Genomic DNA, 15,796 nt, shown 5'->3' with positions numbered 1-15,796 from the left:
AACACCCTTGTTTTGCAGCTGAAAAAGTTCCCTGAGCTGCTCCTGTATAAGCAAAAGTGTGCACAGTTGAGCCTGCGCTGGATATGCTATTAAATATTAGTGTCTTCCTTGTGAGGCCCTAAAAGGCGAAAGCCAGGATTTGTGGTTGAGGATCTCTTCCCATCTTTAGGAAGGAGGTGGGCTTAATGTAGAACCAAAATGGAACAAGAACTCCCAAGGTATGACTTTGAAGAAAAACAGTACTTCCACTTCCCCTTTATGTGAATAAGCTGAGGTGAGCAATAGCAGCTACCATTTATTGTTCCACTGGAGGTGATTTTAACAAAGCTTTGGGCATAAAAATAACTTGCCTCTTATGGAGACAGATGTTGACTGCAGTAATAATTCCATGAAAGGGGCATGAAAACGCCTGTCTACCTGAAATCAAGTGGCCATTGGAAACCCCTGGGAGTTAGTTCTCTGTCTTTGAAGATGAAATAAAAAAGGAAATGTGTTTCCCCACACTGTCTTCCCAACATACTTTGCCAGTGGCTGCCTTACCTGAGTTGAGATGCAGCACAGAATGGGCTTTTGAAGATCTTGTGGGATGATGCACTTTCCCTTCTTGAGAACAACCTGAAATCAACCAACAATGGTCATCTATCTCACCAATGACAGCAGTGGCCTGACCAAGTTCTGAATTCCTTGAGTGAAGGCTTGAGCTTGCAAGTGTCGGCCTAATTGGATGTGGTGTGGAAATACCATATAGGCCAAGGGGTGAGTTCTGGAATTTTGCTGCCTGGGCCACAGATCTGTTAAAGGTGCTTTGGTTCAATTTTTTTTCTGTTGGGGAACCTGTTCTCTGCTCAGTTTGTTTTAATTTGCAGCAGTTCATCTGCTAAACAAGTACTTCCTGTAATGCTTGGGTTTGGGTCATTCCCACAGATAGGCAACCCTGTACCATCTCAGCAAAGTGACCTACAGTTCCAGTGATGGCCTGTGCTTCGAGTCCTCCAAATTGGTCAAGTCAGGGGAAGACCCAAGTAGTGGCCTGGAGAGGCTGCAGTGGTAAGCCTTTCAGTTATGAAGCCCAGCAGAAAATCTCTTGGCTAGAAGGCTCTCTGGGTCAAGATGCCAGAATGCCTCATCTCAAACCAATTATGATCTGGAATTTCTGGAAGGGAGGCACTAAACATGGTGCTGAGATTCTGTTGGTGACTGAAGTATATTAAAGTTCCTACCTGAAAGGAGGTTTGCCCAATGCAATGAAATCCCATTTCAGATTCTGATGTAACCCTGGGGGTGCTTGTAAACTACAGAGTGCCTAGAAAGACAGTTACCGTAGATTTGCTTGAGCACTGAGTGCCTGGTGGACTTTGTGCCCGAGCTGCTCTTGGATGGATTCTTGGCGGTCCTGCTTACTGCAGTGGTCTTTGGGGGGTTTAGTACCAGTTCCTTCCTCCAGACCCGGAGGAGCAATGCCATGCACTCTCTGTGCCACCTGTCCATATCTCTGGCTCCACGCTGCTTCATACGCAGAAGGTAGGACAGATGCTTCCTGAGCTGGTAGCTGGTGAGATCAGAGAAGGGAGAGGCTTTAAATCACAGTACTGAGAAAATTAAATTTCCTTAAGGTTCCTAGAAGCTATAGGAAGAGTATTTGTTGAACTGGGGAGATTCCTTCAAGCTCCCATTCTAATTTCAGTAGCAGTATGTTGGATTCTGGCTTTTTCCATCGAACGGTTCCTGAATAAGGGATCAGTAAGATGAGTCTTTGCCCTCAGACAGGACAGGCCGATGTGTAAACAAATACAGTATTAAAAGTACAGAGAGCGAGGAGCTCGATAGCATAGACAGATGTGGAACTGATCATTTGTAGTGGTTTGTTAAGACTATAAGGCTGATCTTCGTGCTGGGTTTTAAAGGATGAGTAGAAACTTAGCCAATCAGAAAAGGGCATTCTAGGCAGCAGGATGGGCATGCGCAGAGAGGTATGGGCATTTGCGCAGGCAAGTCAGTAAGAGGCCTGAAACTAAATCTGTGAGGCAGATGTTATGAGTCTGATAAAGGCTGAGTTGAGGTGACATCACCCAGATGGTGACATAGGTCATTCCCAACTTCACTCTCCCTCATCAAAAGAACAACTAATAACTGTTCATGGACAAGACACCACTGAGAAGATCCTAGAATATGGGATTTCTAGGATCTAGAGGCTTGTCCCCCCTGTACCAGAGACCAAGACAGACCATATAAAAAGGGTAAGAGGAGTGCTACATGATGACAGCATTGCCCCTCCCTCGGGCCAGCGTAACACCACACTGAGGTCTACATTGAGCCTACAGCTCCTCCATTAGGAAAAGAGAACCCAGAGTGGACATCCAGCGCCCCAACATTGTGGGTTGCTTCTCGCCCTGTGAGGAGTACAAGGGAATCTGACTGTGACACAGAAGAGGGGAGGAACTTGCAACAACCAGCACATGGATCTTTGCAGACTGAGTTCCCACCCACAGCATCCAAGCAGTAGTCCCAACCAGTGGTTTGCTCATATGCAGAGCCAAGATGGTGACACAGGCTGACCAGGGAACTCAGTACCATGCAAGTCTACCTGATTTAGGTCCTTAAACGAAGAATCTTGACCCTGGAGCCTAGTCTGACCTCACTCAGGCAGTTATAGCTCAACTCACTGCTGATTACAGCTCCTGGCCCCTCCCTAACCAGAGATGCTGGCCAGACCACCTGGAAGCTGCGTAACCCAGTGACACTCAGGCAGAGAGTATGACAGACAGCTGATCATCTGCAGAACAAGGCCAATAGCACCATTCAGGCAGGTAACTTGGGGTCAGCTTGAATCAAGATCATAAGCAAAGAGCCTTGCTGCCCCTAGAGATCAGTACTCCCATTGCCTGGGCAGGGAAAGTAATTTATAGCCCCAGCCATTGCTGAATACAGCCTGTCCTACCAGGAAACCTAATCAGAGCACAGAGGAACCTGCATAGCCCACCCAACAGTCCTTCTTACAGTGGTACTTGAACAAAAAGCACAGCCCATGGCTTTCTCTGTCTGCAGAGTAAAATCAGTGGCTGTTTGGCTGGAGAATTCCGTGCAGTCTTGCCTGATTAGAGTACCCAGTCACTGAGCTGGGGGGCCTGTCCTGCTTCCCTGCCAGGGCGGGAAAGCTAATTCACAGCCCTGCCTATTGCTAAGTATAGTACCCAGTCCCAACTGACTATTAAGCCTGATCAGACAACCCATGCAACCACAGAGCTCATCCTACAGCCTTGCTTGGGCAGGAAACCAAGCCAGTAGTCCTATCCAACTGTTCTTAGCAACTGCACCCCTCTCCCAGAACTTTGGCAGTGGCCCCGTCCAAAAAGAGACAGAAGCCTCAACTGCCCAGGAGCTTAATGAGCAGACACATCCAGAAACCCAACTGAGCTGATTGGTGAACTGTCTCTATCAAAGCAAATCTGTGAAAGGAAACTGCTTACTCAAATGTGCAGATAGCAACTTAAGTAAACAAGAATCATGAAAAATCAGGTAAACATGACATCACCAAAAGAAACAAGTATCTCTGATACCTGACCTTAAAGAAATAGAGCTCTATGAACTGTCAGACAAAAAATACAGAATAATATCTTAAAGAAGTTTAGTGAACTGCAAGAACACATAGACAACAAAATTAGGAAGACAATGCATGAACAAAATGGGAAGAAGTTCAACAAAGAAATAGAAACCACCAAAAAAAAGCACCAAACAAAATACGACTGAAGAATTCAAGAGAGAATTGAATTGAAACTGAATTCAAAAGCAGACTTGACCACGCAGTGACCTAGTGGACAGGACATTTCAAATTACCCAGTTAGAGAAATAAAAAACGAGTAAAAGGAAGCCTGCAGGACTTACGTGACACATTTAAAAGAAATAATATCTACATATGGGAATTCCAGAAGAAGAAAGTATATTTAAAGCAATAATGACTGCAAACTTCCCAAACCTGGGAAGACAAATGGACGTCCAGATTCATGAGGCCCAAAGAACCTCAAATAGGTTGGACCTGAATAAGACATTATGATTGAATTGTCAAAAGTCAAATAATTTTGAAAGCAGCAAAAGAAAAGAGAGAAGTTACATACAAGGGAACTGACATAAGACTAATGGCAGATTTCTCAACAGAAACTTTTCAGAAATCAGAATGAGATGGTATGTTTGAAGTATTGAAAAACACACATCTGCCAACCAAAAACTCTATACCTGGCAAAGCTGTCCTTCAGAAATTAAGGAGAGGTAAAGACTTCCCTAAACAAACAAGAGCTCAAAGAGTTCATCACCACGAGACCTGCCTTACAAGAATGTTAAAGGGAGGTCTTTTAAGTGGAAGTAAAAGGATGCTAATTAACATCATAAAAACATAAGGTAATGTAGAATTCTCTGGTTATAGTAAAAGGCATCAAAATTGGAAAGAGAGGTATAAAACTCTCTTTGCAGGCAACAGGATTTTTTATATATAGAAAATCCTAAGATGCCACCAAAGAACTGTTAGATCTAATCAACAAATTCAGTAAATTTGCAGGAGACAAAACTAACATACAAAAATCAGTAGTGTTTCTATACACTAATAACACATCTGAAAAAAAGGATCCCATTCATAATAGTATAAAAAACAATAGAATGCTTAAGAGTAAATGTAACCAAGGTGAAAAATCTCTAAGACATTGATGAAGGAAATTGAAGAACACACAAATTAATGGAAAAGTGTCTATCCTGTGTTCATAGATTGGAAGAATTAATACTGTTAAAATGTCACACTACCCAAAGCCATAGATTCAATGCAGTACCTATCAAGATTCCAATGGCATTTAAAAAAAAAAAAAATTTTACAGAAGTAGAACAAACAATTCTAAAATTTGTATGAACCACAAAAGACCCTGGATAGCCAAAATAATCCTGAGAAAGAACAGCAAAGTGGGAGGCGTCACTTCCCAATTTCAAGCAATATTTAAAGTTGTCGTAATCAAAACAGTATGGTACTGGTATAAAAACACATAGACCAATGGAACAGAATTGAGATCCCAGAAACAAATCCATTCATGTACGGTCAACTAATATTTGACAAGGGAGTCAAGAATACTCAATGGAAAAAGAGTTTCTTCAACAAATGGTGCTGGGAAAGTTGGATACTCACATGTAAAAGAATGAAACTACATCCCTATCTTACACCACTCACAAAAATTAATGTACTGTTTAATCTACAAATAAACTTATTTTCCTAAATTTATGAAACTACTCCCTACTAGCCTTAAACGAATCACTTTCAGCACTTGTTCCAGGGCTGTCTTGCAGGTCAGCATGCAGCATCTTAACTTGTTCATAAATCCCTGTCTGAAATGCTGTCACTGGCTAAGTGCTTTTGTTTATCCAAATCAACAACAGTTTTCCTACTTCTTCAATTGCCTGTGAAAACTGTTTCTTTCACACCCTTAGCAACGTTAGCACTCTTGGTGGCCTCTTTATGTTTTAAAATTGTGCTAATTTTTGATTTTACCAGCAACAAAAGCATTCTCTCCTTTGCTGTCTGAGAGATGCTTTTTGTCATGATGAGGTATCAGCATGAAAGGGTTGTTAGGTCAAAAGCCAAAGTTTGGCTCAACAACAGACATTTTTTCTGAGAACCGAATTGTTTGAGATGGGAGACCTAGAAACGAGGTGTGAGTAGAACTACCATATGATCCAGCATTACCACACCTGGGTATATAACTGAAGAAATTAAAACAGTATGTTGAAGAGATATCTACACCCTCGAGCTCACAGCAGCATTACAATAGCCAGGTGGTGGAAATAACCAGTGTCCACCGACACACGAATGGAGACAGAAGTTGTGATATAGACCACGGAATATTATTCAGCTATAAAATAGAAGGAAACCCTGCAACAACATGGATGAAACTTAAGGCTATTATGCTAAGTGAAAGAAAGCTGACAGAGAAAGACAAATACTGTATTATCTCATTTACATGTGAAATGTTAAAAAACAAAACAAAACACACAACACACCAAAATATGAGACTCAGAGAAAGAGATCAGGTTTGTGGCTATCAGAGGCAGGGGTGGAGGGAGGGGAGACTGGGTGGAGGTGGTCAAGATGTACAGACTTCCAGTTATAAGATAAATACGTCCTGGGGACGTAATGTATAACATGGAAGCTGTAATTAACGCTGCTGTATGGTACATATGAAAGTTGTTAAGAGGGCAAATGCTAAGAGTTCTCATCACAGGGAAATAAAACCTTCCATTTAAAAGAGTCTGTGAGATGATGGATGTAACTAACATTGTGGTGATCATTTCACAATATGTGTGAGCTGAATCATTATGCTGTGCACCTTAACTTACACAGTGCTGTATGTCAGTTGTCTCAATAAAACTGGGGCGAGGTGGAGGGGCTGAGTAACTCGTGGAAGGCCCACGGCTAGTCAGCAGAGGCCAACATTCAAACTCAGTGCTGTCTGGTCTGCCAGCCAAATACGGCTAAGGCTTTGGTCTGTACTCTGCTCTTGGTGGGGACTGGTTCTTAAGAATGGTGGCACAGGTAAGAGCTGTATTTTACTCTTTACTAAGATCGTTCTGCTGGAGGGTGGAGCCTGGGGTGGGAGAGGCCAGGGGCACGCAGGGGATGGCTCTATTTGTCTAGTGCTATTTGACGGCGTTCATCCCACGTGCACTCCCAAACTTCATATTGAGCACAGCTGCCTTGGAGCTTGCAGGGAAGCTGCATCAGTCTTCCTTCTCTGCAGCTGACCGACTACTCCTGGGGAGCCCCCGGGGGGCTGCGAGGGCAGCGGGCCCCATGCCCGACTTTACGGCACACCAACTGGAAATAACCTTCCCAAGTCTGCTAAAAGCTCCTTGTGGCACCTGGTGCGGCCCCTCCCTCCTGCCCTGAAAGGCTGATTTCAGTCGAACCACAAGACTTCCTTTCTTTACCTGGAGCGAAACCGTGCCATCCCTCTACTAGATGCACCACACTTCCAAACAGCCAAGTATAGAAAGCTAGAGCGACGGGCAGTACCACTCCCTAGTTCAGCTCCTTCTCCCCGAGATGCCAAGCGTCTCCCACGCCCTCTGCTCTCCGGGCAGAGGACTGGCTGGGAAGCCCAGTGTTGGCTGACGCTGCAGCAGCGCCGCTGTCAGTGGGCACGGCTTCCACCCGATCTCCTCTGGGGTGGAGGCTGAGAGTCTGATGGCCCCAGTGGTCCCCCATTCCCAAGGGGAACTTGACTCCCGGTGGTTAAGAAACCTAACATGCCCACTCGTCCTTTCAGCCTGGACTCGGGGCTCTCATGGTCCACTTATTCCTGCTGGACAAGAGCTCCGCACACAGGAGAGCTGACAGGAAGGTGGCTTACACACACTGAGGTGAAAAGGAAGTGTTACACAGCAACTTTCCAGCCCGGTTTAGCTTGTCCAGTATTTGGTTTCAATCTTTGAAACAGTCAAGGCTTGACTGGCAATAAAACACATTTCTTAGACTAAGCTTCATTTCCTCCGGGCCCCGAGGTTCAACCTGTGCACCCCATCCTGGCACCCCTGCCTTTCGCCCTCCTCCACACATCTCCTGTAACAGCCGCCCACATGGACAGCCCTTCTGTGCCAGCCCTGTTCCTAGCACACCCACCGTGCTCCTTAGGTCAGGTGTCACCACACATACTGTCCCAGGACAGCACTTTGGGCTCCTGTCCTTAATATGGAAGAAGTATACGCTATAACAGAATCAGTAAAAGTATTTTTACTGTCACCAGACACACGACTTCCAACGTGCAGGTTCCCAGGAGCCCTGTGGGAGCTGATGCCCCAGGTCTCAGCAGAGGGGGCTGGGTGACTACCTCCCCAGGTGGGCACAGACTATGAGCCCACTGTTCCTGGGGCAATGACTGAAAGCTCATTTGCTGCTATGGACACTTACTGACAGTACCCGTCAGCTCCCGACTCTTCAAAGGAGTCAGAGGCCCCTCTGACGGGAGTCGTATCAGCGGGGGAGCAGCTGTGGGCCTGACGTGGTAAAACTTGGCTTGTTTAGGTCCCAGGCTTCAGCTGAAATACCTAATAAAGCGTTCCTCTGGGACAGCGGCCAGTGCAGGCCCTGGCAGAACTCCCCACGGAGGGGAGCAAGGCCCACTCCCTCCTGCGGCTTCAGAGGCCGGCTGTCCAGGCAGAGCTGGTGCAGGCACTTAGAGCCCTGAAACTTGGCGAGTTGGTAACCTTGCTGTGCTGTGTCATCTGTGGACGGGGCAGAGGAGTGTATCTGCCTCTCAGCGTTACTGTGAGGATTAAGTGAGTTGATACTACGTGTAAAACTCCTTAGCACAGCATCTGGCATCAGTGCCCAATAAATGCTAACCACTAGAATTAACAACAGAAATAACATCCCCTTGTAATGACATCACCTTGGCAAGTGTGTGCACCAGCCAGGCAGCCCTCTTCTCCTCCCTGCCCCGCCTCCATGTATATACATTTTTAAAAAATTTATTTATTTTTTGTTAATCCTCTCCTGAGGATATTTTTTTCCTTTGCTTTTCAGAAAGAGTGGAAGAGAGGGGGAAAGGGGAGACAGAGAGAGATGTGAGGACACATCAACTGGTTGCCTCCCGCACGTGCCCCACCAGGGCAGGGAGTGAACCTGCAACCCAGGTATGTGCCCTTGACGGGAAATCGAACCTGAGACCCTTTGGTACATGGGCTGATGCTCTAACCACTAAGCAACACCGGCCAGGGCAACCTGTATTATCTCGACCACAGCACACACGACCTTTACTGAGAAATAAGGGAAAGGCCCTTGGACTTGAGTCAGACACAGCTTCAGGTGCTGGATCTGCACCCCTGGAACAAGTCATTTTCCTCTCTGAGACCAAATGCTCATCCGTATCATGACGGCTTCCTGGTGTGGCCAGGAGAGCAAAGGTATGAGCTGACCTGGTAAACGGCCAAGAGCTTGAACAGAGGTTAAGGCCACACTAGCAAAGGCTGTGCAAGCAGGGCTCTGAGTTAGGCTGTCTGGCACAATAGACACTGAGGCCTCTCCCTGCCTGCACCTCAGGAGAACCATCCCCTCTCACTCCCTCCCCCCTCTGCCAGCCATAGGCGCTCACTGGCCCTTTTATCTCCTGACAGGCGTGTTGATATGTGGCACACCTGTGCTCGCAGCGATTTGCTTGCTTTGTTTCCCCATCAACCTTCCTCTCTGGAGATGGAGGCCACATGACTCCCACCTGTTGAGACGGCTCCAGCCCTCCCCTGGGCACCGGCCAGCACTGGAAGCCCCGATCTGGCTTTAGGCCCGAGCGGGGCCTCAGTGTGGAGAGCACGGGATATGTAAAAACCTGCAGCAAAGGACCCTCTGGAGGTATCTGGCCCAGCATTTCAGGAAGCTCCCACCCCTGCTCCCAGCACCCACTCCCCATTCTGAGCTTGAGCAATGCTTGCACAGGTTTTTGTAATAAACTTCAGTCACTCAATCCACTATAGCCAGGCCCTGGTTTAGGTATTTGGGGGTATGACAATTCCTGATAGTAAAGACATAAAAAGAAGAAAAATGAAATACCTATGTGTGCAGGGCTCTAGAATTTATGAAGCACATTACCTCATTCCACAGCCTGTTATATATACAGGACAGGTGCAGCCATTGTTAAATCCCATGTTCCAGATGAGCAAACTGAGGGTCAGGGAGGCCAAGTGATCTGCCCAAGGTCAGAGAACCTGTTAGAGCTTCACCTGAGGGCTCTTTTCTTTACACCAAGCAATCTTGGGTGCTTCCTATCTTTCTTGGCAAAAACACCTTCAGAATAACTTACCCAGTAAATTACTAGGATCTACACGTGTGAATTTCACAGGAAGGCTCAATGAAATTGGCCTTGTCCCGCCAGCACACGGAGTGCACTAGAAAACACCGGAGAGCACGGGTGTCATGCTGGGGGCATGGGGACAACCACACGACCGGAGGTGCCGTGGTTGCCCGTGTCCTCACCTCCTCCAGGCCCGCTGGATGACTGCGGCCGCCTGGTTCTTTTTGCGAAATAGCTCTTTCCTGCTTCTCTCTCTCTGGATTATCTGCAGCCGCAGCTCTACAGGGAGAAGGTCGATATTCACGCTCTGCCCAGAGAGAGGCCCAGGAGCTGGGTCAGTCCCCTTGGGTGTCTGACCATCCTCAGCCAGGGTCGATGTCCCCAGCTTCCTGACTCCTGGCCTCAACACCTCTGTCCTCTGTGGCAGATCTGAGTAGTTCTCTCCTTCGAGCTTGTCCTGTGTCACCTTGTTTCTCGGTGTCCGATGGTGGAGCGGATTCTGCCCGGCATGGCCTGCCTCCCCTTTGGCACTGCCAGGCCGGCTAGACCCAGCTGGGGAGCACCTTCCTCCTCTGAGCTCCTGAACGCGCCTTTTCTGGGAGACACCCTTGGCCTTGGGGGCTGTGTCATGCCGCCTGCTGGGCTTCCGGTGGCCGTCCTGCTGGGGGAGGCTTGCAGCTGCCCAGCCGGGGTCCTCTCCTTTCTCCTCAGGCCCAGCCACCCTGACATAGGAGGGCTGCTTCGAGAAGCCTTTCCCCTTGTCACACCGCTGCTCGCCAACCGTCTCACCTCTGGGCTTCTCAGCAGAGGGGACTCCTGGACACCTGTTTCCATCACTGCCTTCAGCAGGGCTGAAGTGGACACAGGCAGATCGGCCTTTAGAAGGTTCTCTGGATGTTTCTTGGGGAAAGAAAGGAAAGGGGAAAGAATATTTATGGTTCAAAACTTGAATAGTAGGGCAAGTCAGCCCATTTATGTACATAAAATATTCAGACCTGTCCCATAGCATTACAATGATAGTGGTGATTGTGTTTAGAAAAAAACTTCTATTTTTAGCAAGGGTAGGCTGATAACCCGAAAGCCTTCCCACTACAAGTACCTAGAAATGCTGATTAAAATAAGAGTAAACATCCTTTTAAAAGCACCATAGTGCCTTCAAGAAAATAAAGGTAATCTCCAGGAGCCAAAAACAAGAGAAAACTGAAAATCAGAGTGGTAAGTGTGGTTTATAATGTCACAAGAGATAACCAACACAGAAACGGATGCCTAAAATGAGAGATGCTGGTCTAAGAGAAACCTGAAACCCATGGCACTGACTTTGGGACTGGCTAGTGAGCAGAAGCTGAAAAGGCAATGAAGGGACTTAGTGAAGACTGGAGGAGCAGAGAAATTGCTATTGAAGTCTGGAGAACAGTGAACTGTGTCATTCAGTCGCAGAATACTTGGCACTTTTTATCCACATGGATAGAGAACAGAATTTCAGTTCAAATTGAAATTTACTAAAAAATAATTTTAATGTAAAGTTAAATATGAATCTGAAAAGGTACAGCTTTTAGACATAGGACACAACCTTTATATGTTACATGCAAAGGCCCCAAGCTAAGAAAGAACTTGAGGAAATTCAGTATGGTGGCCACATCATGGGAGTTCAGTAAATGGTGGCTGAATGAATAAAGGAATGAACATAACACAGAGCATCACACCTTTTCCCTTAGCTGATTTTGCTTTGTATCCTCTGGTTATGCTAAGTCACAGCCATGAGCACAACTATGTGCCAAATCTTTGAGTCCTCCTAGCAAATTACTGAGCCCAGCACAAGCACAAACAGGACAGCTCCAACAATCCGTGCCGAGACACAGCACAGGAAAGTCCTAAAAACTAAGATAAAGGGAAAATCTCAAAAGCAGCCAGAGAGAAACGGTGTGTTACCAGAACATTCCTGAGTAACACCAATCTGAATGGCAGAGTTTCTCATCTGAAACCAGGGAAGGCAGAAGGAAGAGGCACAGTCATTGTCAAGCGCTAAAGGAAGTGCCAACCATGAAGTCTGTATCTGCTTTCGCAGTTCTTCAGAAATGAAATGAAAACATTCTCAGACAAAGGCTCTGCTGCTAGCAGATCTACCTTTAAATTGGCTAAAGAAAAGTTCTTCAAACAGAAAGGAAATGAAAAGGAATTTGGAGCACCAGGAAGAAAGACAAAACAGAATAAAATATGGATACATAGAACAGACTCTCCTTTTCCTCATGAGTTTTATAAATTATATCTGATGACTGAAACAAAAATTATAAAACTGATACCAAGCAAAGATATTTAAAGGTGGGGAAGGTAAAAGTTCCTAAATGGAAGTGGTTCCCACATTTCACTCAGTGGTGGGATGTTGATACCAGTAGACTATGTAAATCACTTATGTATATTGTGATACTCAGAGCAACCACTACAGGAACTATAGAGATCTACTAAAAGGCACTATAAATCAATCAAGATGGAATCCTAAAGGGTGTCTGAGTAACCTCAAGAAGGGAGAAAGAAACAGGAATGAGAACCAGGGGAAATAAATAGAAAATAAACAATAAAATAGCTGACATAATTACCTTAAATGTGAATGGTCCAAATACACCAATAAAAGGGCCCACAGTCCACAGGTTGGCACCGGACAACAAAGGCAATACACCTACCGTCTGGCTTTCTGGGCTCTGTTCCCTGTAAGTCTGAGGAAAGATGCTGCTCCTTCTGGGGGGCTCTGCCTGGAGACCCTCCACAGGTTCTCTGCTCGGGGCTCTGGGCCACGTTGCTGGTGGGAGGCTGGTGGGGGTCCCCACTCTGCCTGCGGGGCTCAGCCTGGGTGCTGGGCAGACAGGGAGGGCCATGGGGCCTGCAGGAATCTGGACTCAGCCTTCCCTTCTGCTGCTCGGCCTCTCTTCGCTTGTTTTCTTCCTCTCGCTTCCTGAAGTAAAGCCAAGGAGGAAGAGAGAAAAATGAAGAGTGTTACCCACTTAAGCGTTCCTGAGTGAGGTTTAAATTCTAAGAGGACCTGCCGTATCACAGGAGGGACCTGGAAATTCACATTTTTGAGAGCAGTCTTTTCTCCAAGATTTATCGCTCATAAGATGATGGAGCGGAAAGAACCTTCTAGGTTAGCCTGTTGAGACACACAGGACAGACAACCGGGGAGCAATCCCTAGGTGTGTGTCCTAAGCCTTTTCTCCTGTTCCAGGAAGCACATCAGAACACAATGGAATGACAGTCATAGGATAACCTTTAATTTTCTCTATTAAAATGACCACTGGCAGACCTTAATGATTATAAGAAAAAATTTCAAAGCATCTCATAACTGATTATAACCCACTTGTGAGTTGCAACCCTCCTAACAAGCTCTAGCTAATGAGTCAAACCTACTGTTTTTCAGACGAAGTCTAGACAGTAGGATGATTCTCAAAAAGTCTCTGGAGTCAAATTCACAGAATCACCTCCAGGACCAATGTCCAGAAGCTTAGTGGCTTTTACATATGTTCACTTTTAAATATCTGTTTTCTTCTCTGATAAAGGGGGTCAATATATGGTAACGGAAGGGAACTAAACTTTTGGTGGTGAGCATGCAACAGAGTATATAGGTATCAAATTATAATACAACTGAAACTTATGTTATTGACCAAATGTGACCTCGATAAATTTAATAATCATAATGAAAGAAATAAAATAGCATCCAAAAAAAGAGTCATGTACTAGTAGCTGGTGGCCAAACTGGAACCTTTGGATAGCAAGAGAATAGAAGGGCTGGCCAGGGGAGACCAGTCTGAGATGAGCAGCAGTGTGAGGCAGGTGGTCTGAGGCAGCCCAGGTCCAAAAAGGGGTGAGATGCTTGAAGATAAAGGGCCTGAGTTAAGAACAGGACTTGACTGATACCAGTAATTTGTAGGGATTTCCAAGGGAAAGAAAGGAGGAAGGAAACTAGCATTCCCTGAGCCTGTCCAGTGCAGGGCACCGATGGTGCAGTAATGAGTGCAGAGCTCAGCCTCCCTCGAGGAGCCTTCTACACAGAGGGGAGGAGCTGGGAAAACAGAGACAACATACGATGGAAGAAACGCTACACAGTGCATTTGCACAGAGGAAGCAGTACTTCATTTTGTCTGGAGGAATCCAGAAGAAGGTCCCAGCTGTTCATTCTCAAAGATGGTCAGGCAGACGGGTGGGAATAAATGAGGATTTCAGCCCGAGGGAGCAGCTTGGGCAAAGGCAAGTCATTGGGGCAAACTGGGCCTGTATCACCTCTTCTGCTCTTTGAACAGTGCTTGCTATATTTGCTGCCCAGGTGACTCCGATACTGCTCAGGAAGAGAATCTGGTAGCCACTTAAGGGTCAGTTAAAAGCAGAGTGATAAGAGGTGTTGTGCAGAGAAGCCTGCCCTGGCAAGTATACGACCTTCTCTGGTCCTGCCTCTGCCAATAACCACAAAATGACCTTGAGTGCGTCACTTCCCATTGAAGACTCAGTTCCCCCAGGTCTAACACTCACATGAGAGCTTGTAATCCTGAACTGATTTAGCGGTCTGTTTGGAAACCAGATATCTCTATAAAATCCGGGACATCTTTTGTAATGAGATGGAGAGATTTCTTTTATTGAAGTAGCTTGGTGTCAGAGTCCCTCTCAGAAGGGGACCTTGTTTAGACAAATACTTGATTAAGGCTGGGGTCAGGGCTGAGGGCTGGTGAAAGAGATCATCAGGTCCTACGTGGTGACTGGCTCTGAGGCTCTGTCATGACATGAAGAATTAGTTGTAGCTCCTGACAGGGAGGGAGGACATGAGAGAATGAGAGACAGAGGAGGGAGGGGGAAGAGAGAAGACAAAAGGCTGGTGCTCACAGAGTGAGGGCCTAGGCACAGAGACTCCACCTGTGCTGAGGTGACAGAAAATGACTAGGTCTGTGCTCCTCACACTGTAATGAACCGAATTTCCCTATATCCTGCCAAAATCTAGATTCTGATTAGCAAGCCTGGAGTGGGGGGCAAGCTTCTGCATTTCCAACAGGCACCCAGGCTCTGCAGATGCTGCTGGTCCTCTGACCACGCCTTGAGCATAAGGCTACGAGAACAGGAAAGTCTCGTATGGTCTGTTAACTAGACCACTGTGAAACAGGAAATGTGATTCTCCTCAGTGGCACCAATTCTTTGTAAGGTCTGCCTTGCTCACATGCTTTTTCATAAGCAACCTGAGCTAAGAGACCAGAGATAGAAGAGCTGAGGCAGAGACTCTAAATCCCCAGAAGTCATAGAATTCAGATTTCCACAGACTGGAATTTGAAGCCAAGCTTAGTCAGATCTCAAGGGACAGGGGAGACCCAGGTAACAGCTATCTGGGTCTTTGACATTAAGCCTTGTCAACCTAACTTGCCCTTCTGGTCTGTCTGCCCGTGAAGCCCCGGATCTGGGGTCGAAGCTTGCTTATCTAACAGTTGCACACCGAGTCCTTCCCGGAGAAGGTGGCCAGATGGGCCGTGCACACCTGTGCAGCTCTGATGTCTATGTGGCTCTGGCTGTTACATGCTCTGCCAGCTGCAGACACTTGAGCGCACTGCGCTGCAGCAGACAGGCGAGCAGGCGAGCAGGCCATCATCATGAGGGCCTGAGACTCACGTGGATGCCAGCAGGTGCCAGATCAGTGCCACGTGTCTGGGAGGCGGCTGCTTACAGAAGGTGGGAGCACCTGGGTGGGTGAAGTGCTGCTAACTGGTCTAACAGCCTTGCTCCTGACAGGCAGAGTGCTGCTCTTTCTCCACGCACTGACGAAGAGAACTGCTCTAAGGGAGCGTGGGTCCTTCAGGTGCCTGGTTGCCTGGCTTGGCATCTACCTGGGTCTCATTGCCATTAAGAGGGGCTTTGAGGTGATCAATTAGACTTTGTTATATGAGCAGTCATTTCTCTCTTTTAGGAAACCAAACAGCTTTCCTTTTCAATTCCAAGAAGTTGCTGCACGATCAGCCCTG

The 15,796-nt window shown here is 46.7% G+C and overlaps 1 protein-coding gene across 1 annotated transcript in view; it reads right to left on the bottom strand.

Annotated features, from left to right (window-relative positions):
* The window catches only part of INVS (inversin), a 95,737-nt gene that overhangs the window by 3,693 nt on the left and 76,248 nt on the right, over window positions 1–15,796 (bottom strand). The window contains exons 13-16 of the mRNA XM_016225016.2: window positions 12,491–12,759; window positions 9,995–10,712; window positions 1,320–1,549; window positions 541–615 (exon numbers count right to left, since the gene is read on the bottom strand). Coding sequence (XP_016080502.2) covers window positions 541–615; window positions 1,320–1,549; window positions 9,995–10,712; window positions 12,491–12,759 — 1,292 coding nt within the window. The remainder of the gene's footprint in view (window positions 1–540; window positions 616–1,319; window positions 1,550–9,994; window positions 10,713–12,490; window positions 12,760–15,796) is intronic.

Source organism: Miniopterus natalensis, chromosome 12, assembly GCF_054644295.1.
Source record: "Miniopterus natalensis isolate mMinNat1 chromosome 12, mMinNat1.hap1, whole genome shotgun sequence".
Classification (NCBI taxonomy): Eukaryota; Metazoa; Chordata; class Mammalia; order Chiroptera; family Miniopteridae; genus Miniopterus; species Miniopterus natalensis.
This window is presented reverse-complemented; position numbering and strand designations above follow the sequence as displayed.